At 31.6% G+C, this 9883-nt stretch overlaps 1 protein-coding gene across 1 annotated transcript; it reads right to left on the bottom strand.

The window, feature by feature from the left end:
• Positions 1-6825: 6825 nt before the first annotated feature.
• LOC106332341 (uncharacterized serine-rich protein C215.13-like) lies at positions 6826-8109 on the bottom strand. Its single transcript, XM_013770809.1, has one exon. The coding sequence runs from the start codon at positions 8006-8008 to the stop codon at positions 6995-6997; it is 1014 nt and encodes a 337-aa protein (XP_013626263.1). The 5' UTR covers positions 8009-8109; the 3' UTR covers positions 6826-6994.
• Positions 8110-9883: the final 1774 nt, after the last annotated feature.

The raw sequence follows: 9883 nt of genomic DNA, 5'->3' as shown, positions 1-9883 counted from the left end.
AAATCCAATTCGGATCTGTGGTTGAACCTATAAACCCAGTGATTCGATATGTAATCCGGTTTGAGTTTCAAGAAATATCCATTAATTAAAAACTTGATAAAATCCGCAAAAACCACAAAAACCAGAAGCTGCATGTTGAACCTATGGGTGATCGATATATAATCTAATTTTTTTTTCTAAAATTTAAAATTTAATTTCAATGTTTGAATCAGATATTTAAATAATTATTAATTTTGATATTATTGTATTTTTATTATATGTCGTGATACAAAGTTTCTGATCCCTATGACATATTCTTTTTCTTCACGTCACCTGTGGCCCCAGTTATAGACTGGGAAATTTTGAAAAGGATCAAAAGTATATAGTTTCACTAGGGTCGGACCCGCCCTACGGGCGAATAAGCAAATGAACAAAATAATATAATTATATTTTAAAATTAAATGAAAATTTTAAATTATATTTTTTACTATTTTTACAACAAATTTTACTATTTCCTTTTTCTAGAAATTATATATTAGTTTCTATATTAAAACAACTCATAACAATATAAATATTTTACTTTGTTCATAATATTTGCTTTTCTTGAATTTAATAGGTTTTTAATACATGTCTTCTTAAATCTTATAATTTAAACAATTCTAAAAAGAAAAGCCAATTTATTATTATTTTTAAATAAGCAAGTAGTATAAAAATATGATTTAATTGTTACTGTTTAATATTTATAAATAACATGTTAGGTTATATATTTTGTATTATTATATTTGAGAAAATATATTTATGTTGTTTTTTATGTTTCTTCAAACTCATATCAAATTTGTTTTCCAAAATAATGAATTCCGCAACTGTTTTCCTTTTTTAACCACCAAAATTTAAACTAAACAAAAAAAATAACATAAAACCATACCATTTGATGTATTATTAGCTATAGAGATAATTTATGAAGCATTTGATGTATTGTCAATATATATGGTTAAAAAGTTAAAAGTGTGAATTTATTGTAATAAAAATTATAAAATATCTTAAATTGTAATGAAAATTTGAAAATATAATTTTAGTCGTTTTGTAGTATTTACTGTATTTCTAATAAGATATTTTTTGCGATTTCTTAAACATTGTAGTGACCATGCGGGCCGTGTAATATACATGATAAATCAAATGCGAATAAACTCTCTTTTAGCTATTGCATCAGGCACTTGAACACCAGAGTAAGAAAAGTCCTGATCGTATTGTTGTTCCCAGAACCATTTGATTTCACCCACATTGAAAAAGAGACTAAATATGAGAGAGTGAAACAACAAAACCTAGAAAGTTATATAATAAAAAGATATAACTGCTCTTTAAATGTAGAGGACAACAAAGCGTTAGTGTGTTCAGAACACCTGATCTTTAAATGATATGTTCAATGTGATGGTGTACATGTAACCACATCTTCAAAGAAAGAGAGATCAGGCATATTACTAATCTTAAAAAGTAACCGCAAAGTATAACAAACAGTGTTCTTATTCAACCTAAAGACTTTTAAGGCCAAATAAAAATTTGTTTGGTCCGACTCCAGCACATGAAAATCTCGACCTGGTTCCTTGTTAAAATTTCTTCTTCCTGCTCGTATCAGAAAGGACTGTGTAAGGTAAGGTGTGGACATCAGCTTCTGGTTCCTTTGTTTTCTTCAGTAATATCCTGCAGATTGCTTAAAATTATCATACAATAATCTACTTTTAAAACAAAAATATTGTTGTAAACTAAAATCGACTCAAGCAAAAATCTTACCTATGAGATTTGACTCAAATGGTATAACATATGAGCTTTACCTGTCCCCACTTTAGACTCTCATCTCAATATACTAAGCAACATTTATCTTAATATTGTACCATCAATGAATTTTCCTCCATATGTAGCTTCATCATACCTTTTCTGAAGAAGAACATTTAGTAATCCTTTTATGTGTTGCAATCTCTTGACTGCAATACAGAAACTGCGACCAAACTCCTCCTGCTTATTGCCAACACTATTTACAGACGCAAACTCAGCTTTTAAAGACTTTGATTTTAAATCATCATCTGCATTTGTTTGAGCCATTGTCAGGTTAAAACGGCAGAGGAACTTAACAATAAGAATAGGAAAACATCGTATGAATAAGATCATGTTACTTGTAAATCTTAAAGGAAATAGGTTGGGTTTGTTTCTTAAATCGACGCCCATAACAATTTAAGAAGAAATCCAGACAAATCGATTGATGTTACTGGCCTCCTAAAACCACAACAACCTAAACTCAACCTTGAACATCTACTGGACTTCAAATCAAAAAGAAGAACTTTCGAGTTAGTAATTTCTCAGAAAAAAGTTTACTTTGTTGGTTCAACAGATGGAGAAGATGGTTTTGAGAGGAGGAAACCTTACCTTTTTATACTGGCAGTGACACCGCCTCACAAAAGAGAATCTCACATTCAAGGACAGATCATGGTTGATGGAGTTAAGAAGAGGTTTAATGAGACGAATCTGTCACTGAGCATTTTGGTTGATGAAAAAGAAGATCAGAAGACGCGATCGAAACCCCACGAACAGATTCATCACCGACTTCAGCAACCCAATCACTCAAATAGCGGAGAACAGGCGTAAAAAAAGAAAATTAGGGTTAACTGGGTCTCGTCATCCAAACTTAAGCCCAAAAACATAATAAAGCCCACATTAATTGCATATTGATTTAATTGAAACGATGTGTTTTAAGATCGGGACACGCGTCACCCATATATTAAAGTAGTTTCCACGTGACATCACAGGAGGATCACCCACATCTTTTTATATATATAGATGTTATGTTCGTAAATCGTATTACACACAGACCATCTCATTTAAGACGCAATTGAAATTGAAAATAGCCTGACAGACACGTTACACAGATAAGTTGTTTTTCGTTTAGCTCACCATTAATATTGTTTGTTTAGTGTTTCTAATTAACTCTATTGGTACGTGCTACTGTTATTGTTGCGTCACCATCCAAACTCAACACATGCAATGAGATTATCAGCAAAAACACACATCTTCTGCGTAACAAAGCAAATTAATAAGCTTCAAAAAAAGCAAATTAATAACACCAAAGTCAATACGTACTAGAAAAGCAAACCAAACTTACCTATTAAATTCATCAAAATGTTTTTTTTACTGATGAATCATTAAAGTGTTGGTAGCAAGAAATATGGTTCTGCTCTTGGTTCAAATCATTAAATGTATATAAAATTATTTTCTAAATCAGATTCTTATAAATTAATTTCAATGAGAGATTATGGACCTAAACCCCCTTTCTCAAAAAAACTAGCTATTAATTGTAACGGTGCACTAATCTTTAACTATATTTAAGCACATCTAATTTGGATATCTGAGAAGCTTAGTGTTTTGTTCATAATATACGTAAAACAGGGTTTATTGGTCTGATACATACATGAATCCTAACAAAATGTTAAGGTATATGATCCGTGTATATGCGAAGTTAAAATCCGCTATATTGTTTTATTTTCTGAAGTCTGAACAAGTCGACAAGATTCATACGAAATCCTGACCAATCTCCGTCTGCGTTCTGACTGATCAAGGCACAGTGAGAGCGTGAGAATGACGAGTCATGCATGGTTGTTATGGGACATGGTTTGTCCCTTGACTCCTCTATTATTAGATACACGTAAACTTATGGTATAAAACTATGATGTGTACGTGTAATTTGTCCAGTTGCTTTTAATGATTGATATGTTCACCAACTTATTGCCTATTACGTTATAGTCGTCCACCTGCTATATGTAGAAAGACCGAACAACTTTCATTTCATTTATATAATATATTTCATTGTTTAGGGTTAGTTCTCTAAATTTTCTTGATATGAGAGATCACAAATACTGTTCGACATGTTTAGCATTAGCAGTTTTCCTGTATGGATGCCACTCTTAAACATGAATTTGATGTAGAAGTATGTGGATTCTAACAATCAAAACTAAATACGCTTGAGTTATTGAATATTAAACTAGTTTGGTATGTTGAGTGGTGTTGGTCCAACTATAAGGATGCATGATTTAAAGAAAACTATTTTGTGTTGTGAAAATTACAACCGATTAGTTATGTTAACTAAGATCTGGCTATGCTACAGATTATCATCCTTTTTTTCTTTGTACCTTAACAAAACTGTACTTAACAAATTAAAAATGTTTTAGTTGCTTTACTAGTGTATCGTATCATAAGGCTATGATTAGGCTAATATTACACCTTATTTATTTATATGCATATACGATGAATTCATATTTGGAGTTCAACTGCTGACAAAAAAAAACAATATTTGGAGTTCAACTTACGTGAGTTAGAATTATTTAAGATGCATAGTACAAAAATCATTTGTTGAATTTTAACATTCATGGATCATGGTAGCCTACCATTGGTAGGTTAGTCTTCAAATACAGTTTTATATGGAAAACGACATCATACGGTTTTTCTATATATACAAGAGTGAGTATGTGTATAAATGACTTTCTTATATTATATGGTATAATCCAATTTCAAGCTTAAAGTCGCACTTCGGACTAAATTCAAGTCAATTAAAATCAAATAAATAGAAAACAGTAAAAGAGAGTCAAATTATTGGATACTCTTGTCTGTGACATTTGACAGCTGAGACCATGTCTCTTTCACTCTTGTCCCATTGGCTTATTTGTCATGATTACTAGTATTTAGTATCATCAAGTCAAATATTTTTACCTATTTTTAAATTTAAAGTAGTTCCAAATATCCGGGTTTTTGAAGGTATTTGTGATTTGCTTCGTATATCACAGATATCTAATTTTTTTTATTTGCTTTGCTTCAAAAAAATACGGATATTCGAAAAAATTGATATCCAGAAAATAAATAGATATTTGCGGATATTTACGAAAACTTACGGATATCTCATATGTTTTGATTAATACAAATAATCTTAAAATTTTGATACAAAATTTGTTTTGTAAAATATTTTTTTGCATGATATATATGATAAAAAATTAAAAGAAGTAGTGAATCTACATATTTTGTAATTTTTTTTGAACTTAGTTAACAATTATAATAACACAAAACTTAAAACAAAATTATAATTATCATGAATGTGTTCTCTTCTTTTTACGTAATACTTTTATATAAGTAATAATGTGAATATAATTTATCAAATCATATGTTAGAATAATAATTATATAATTTTATACATTAAAACTTTAAATTTAATCAAGATATCCATGTATTTATATATTGCCGGATCGGATCGGATATTCGTTTTCCAAAATTTTAATATTTGTGATTTGCTTCGATTTCAACGGATATTGATTTTTAGTATTTGCTTTGATTCGAAAATTTACGGATATCCAGAATTTTCGGATCGAAACGAATAACGAATAACGAATCGAATCAAATTTAACGGATAAAATGTCCGGTCCTAGTTCCAATGAAAGTAAAACAACAGAAACATTGGTAAGTGAATTACATTAAGAGGGAGGGAGTCTAGATTGAGGAAGGCCATGATCGTTTATGTATCGTTGGTCGTTGGTCTCTGGTCGCAAGGGTCGTAAGTTAATGAACAATAGTTAGTCACAAATCACAATTAAGATCGCGAGATGACAAAACGGATAATACTTCATCGCCTGTTGCAGTTGCAGAAATGAACAAAACCCATGTGCTACAGGTTTGGTGAAGTTTAAATGATATGGTTTAAATTTGAAAAATTAATAATATTATTTTGACATACATTAGTATTATTTAGAACTTAGAAGTTTTGGTAGTGAGATAGGTGAAGACATGTCACAATTCAAAATCTATATAACAAGACATCATTATTGATTGGTTGGTAATTCACTAAAACTATGTATAAATGGTGTAGTTAATTATTTGTACCAAATATTGAAAATAGAAACCATTAAAAGCCATAATATTTATTTTATTTTATGAGTGGATCCCATCAGGTGACAGTAAGAAAAAAAAATTCAACCTCCTTTTGCTATCTAAATTAGTGACAAATGTCAAATAGTAGAAAAACCGTCTTTTGCATCTTTTTTTTTTCAACTCAACTTAAAAATTCTACGTTCTTCGTCGCAGGCGCCTCTTAATTTTCGTTTAATTGTCATTAACACATCCAAATAACAATTAGGAGCTAATAAAGCTAAAGTATTAGTAATACATAACTTACAAGTAAATTTTAGTTTTACATCGAGAAAACTGCAAATAAAACCATGAGCTTTCAAATTAAAGCAAAAAAACTCCAAATTGGTGTTTGAACCAAAAAATATTTGAACTTTTAAATGTTAGTTATTTTAACTCTCATTTTTTTTGTTGATTGGCCATTCGAAAGTCAACTATTAAACCGTAAACGTCTGTTAGCTTGCTAAACGACATCATTTTAAATATTATTTAAAAAAATTTATTTGACACCAATATCATTATTCTCAGCTTCATTATCATTCTCATTAGTTTCACTATTATTTTCACTATCACCTTCTTCACCGACATGATTTGTTGTTCATTTGTAGATTCTCTAAGAATTTCAATTAAGATCTTTCACTACGACGAAATCCAAAGTGACCATATTGTCCTAGCCATCCTTTGGATTATTAATGGTTCTGGATTTTGGAGATTAGAAGATCGAAAGATTAGAGAATTAGAAAATTTAGGTTTCGCGAAAGAGGAGATGATTTAAATGTTTAAAGATGTAAAACAACATTATTTCATTGATATTTAATCAGTTTTTAAAACGACGTCGTTTAGCGAGTTACCAAATGTTCACGGATTTAACAATTGACTTTTTAGGTTTCTAAAATGGCCTGTTCAACAAAAAATAAGAATGTTCGGCGTGGCAATTTAACGCGATCAAACAACACGGCATGCAAATAGCATCACTCAGACAACTGTATAATCCAAAACCAATTAATCCACCCTTAAACCAGTAAGTAGTTACTACATTAGGAAACTACGCAATTAGTTATACATAATTGGAGAATAGTTATCATCTGGAGACTATACGGTTCGTGTTAAAACGAGTCGTCTCGTAGACGGGAAGCTCTTCTCGATAACTACCGATTCCAATCACCGATAGATGATCCAATTCGAACAGATCGGAGCTCGCGCAGCTCGCACCATCGTCATCGTCGTCTTCATCATCATCTTCTTCTTCTTTGCCGATGATGTTAACGACGTCTTTATTCTTCTGGTAAGTTCTGATAAGTTCCTTGGCTGCTTCAATCACGCGACGATTCTCCTCCATGACTCGGCTCTCACGCTCGTTGTTTCCGTACAATTCGTTGTTGTTAATGTGGCCACTACGCTTCTTGGAGTCTTCTTCGTCGAGGACGACGTTAACAGGACAGAAACGCACAGACCGTTTTAATTTTTCACTAGACGACGGCGTTTTACTCAAGCAAGATCTGGAGAAGGAAGAAGCTGAGGAGCAAGTGGTGGATGATGACGTGGCGGTTTTATTCGGTTTCTTTGCGTTTCCGGTGAAAATAGAGTTAAGGAAAGTGGCGAGACGTCCGCCTGGAGAAATCGGCTGTTTCGCTCTCTTCAAATCGCTATACATCTTCAACGCCTTCGATTTCACTTTATTATTATTATCGTTAGGTCGTTCGAGTCTCTCGACGGTGGTTCGAATCGGCTTCGGATGGGGAATCTCCGGCGGAGAACGAGATCGCCTGTAGAAGGAGTCGGAAGAGGAAGAGGAGAGTCCGCTTGAGTCTGAGGAGCTGGAGGAGCTCGAATGCTTGAAGAAAACTGGCTCAGCGGTCTTGAGATTCCTTGATCTAACTGAATCTCCGGCGACTGCGCGGCGGTTAACGGGGATTTTCTCGATTTTCTCCACTGCACGGTTTTGCTTCTTCCTCGTGGAGACGTCGGAGGGAGAGGAGGAGTCGATGGAGTTGTAGATTTGGTCGAGGAGAGTGGAGGAGAACGAAGGATGGCGATGATCTTGGCGACGGTGGTGGTGGTGGTCTAATGAGTTAGTTTTATCCCAAGGATCCATGAGTATTGATTTTTTTTATAGAGAGAGGAGGAGAATGATTAAGAGAGAGAGAGAGGCACGCTTTGTTTCTTCTTCCGTTTGCTTGGGAGTTGAGAGTAGTGTGAGTGTGTATGTAATATGAGGAAGAAGAAGTGAAGGGACTTTATCAGCCAGATGGTATTATGCCACGTGTCTTATTTATTTTTCTTATAAAAATATTATGTATTTACTTAGGTGGAAATGGGTGCCAGACTGGAAAATAGTTGTTGGCAGCAATATATATTTAAGTATTTGAACTCTTTTATTTTTGGTAACACATATATTTAACTCTTTGGTAAATGAGTAGTTTAATTAATTTTACTTTACCAGTTTTTACTGCGGAATTTTTTCAATATAGTTTTGTGGGAAATTAGTTTCCACACATCTTCTTTTCAATTAAAGAAAAGAAAAGAAAAAAAAAGTGGAAGTATAAATAAAACAAAAGTATAATTTTTAGCTAGTTTTTAGATGTGGACTTAAGTGGAAAGCAACTTTTTAACTATCATTTCGTATATCAATTTATTTTATTTTTCCTAATTCCTAGTTACTAATTAATTATACATCAGTCAGATCCCTCATTACTTATTTTTGTTTAAATAATTTACAATTCACACACACTTCTCCTTATGTTTTATGAATTGTGGAAAAAAAAAAATTCAAATTGTTACATAACTTAGCCGTAGTTGAAGTTTGGTTGCTCACTGCTGGATTAAATAAATTAATCACATACTTGCTTCTTTATTTATATATTTATTTATTTAATTGTGTTTATAAACCAATGACATGTTTTTCTTAATTTTCTTTACAAATCAAAGTCGTACTCATAATTTCATTACATATAAAAACCTCCTTGAATTATTACAAAAAAAAATCCAGTATTGATGGGTCCATTACATCTTTTCCTTTTCTTACTTTTATATATTCGTGAGCACTATTAAATATTACACACTAAACTATTCTAACTGAAATTGGCAATTACAGATCATTTTAGTAATCTCAAAAAGAGATATATATATACATAAAATTTGTACTATATATATGTATATATCTTTTCAGTCTCTTAGACATAAAAGTTGTCGTTTACATTCTTTGAGAAGCTTAGATTTCCATACAAACACATTCAGTTAAAGTTTTTTAAAAACACACATTTATTTCTCCAACATTTTCCCGTTTTTTTGTTTTGTTTATGGCTTAGTGTAGTTGATGATTTCTTTTTATGTAAACTAGTGTAGTAAATCCTTTAACCAAAAAAAAAAGTAAACTAGTGTAGTCGAAGACTCGAAGCTGCAATAATCTATATGATCATAAATTTGTATACATATATGATAGAAGTTCCCATTTCGTAACCTCAACCTTCATTTTGTTTACATTCTTACAAAAAAGGAAAAAAAGAAGCATATAAATGCATATATATGTAATTACCGAAAATATGCATAAATGCAAAGTCATCTCATAAGGGCATGATTAACCCCGGTCTCTTAGCTGAGGTTATTAACTCATGATTTGATTTTTTTTTTGTTTTGTTTTTTTTTTTACAATTTTTGGTTAAGAGACGGTTTTTATATCTCTTGTTTAAGATACGGTTCTTAGCTTTTCTTAGTTAACCATCTTTTAACCGAAGTTAAGAATTCAAGTTAAGAGACCGGAATCAACGATGGTGTAAATGATACAATTTGTCAAACTTTGAAGAAAAAGATAGCTAGGGTAAAGAGACAAAAATATTGAAGAATATTTAGAAAACCTACGAAATAAGAATACCTATATAAGATTTTTCTTTAAAATTTTATATACGTGGGCATGAAAAGGAGCAAGAAATAGTGTGATGTGAATCAAAATGGCTAAAAGAAAGACTTTAGA

This window comes from Brassica oleracea, chromosome C3 (assembly GCF_000695525.1).
Source record: "Brassica oleracea var. oleracea cultivar TO1000 chromosome C3, BOL, whole genome shotgun sequence".
Classification (NCBI taxonomy): Eukaryota; Viridiplantae; Streptophyta; class Magnoliopsida; order Brassicales; family Brassicaceae; genus Brassica; species Brassica oleracea.
Note: the sequence above shows the minus strand (reverse complement) of the source record. Positions and strands in the feature narration are given on the sequence as shown.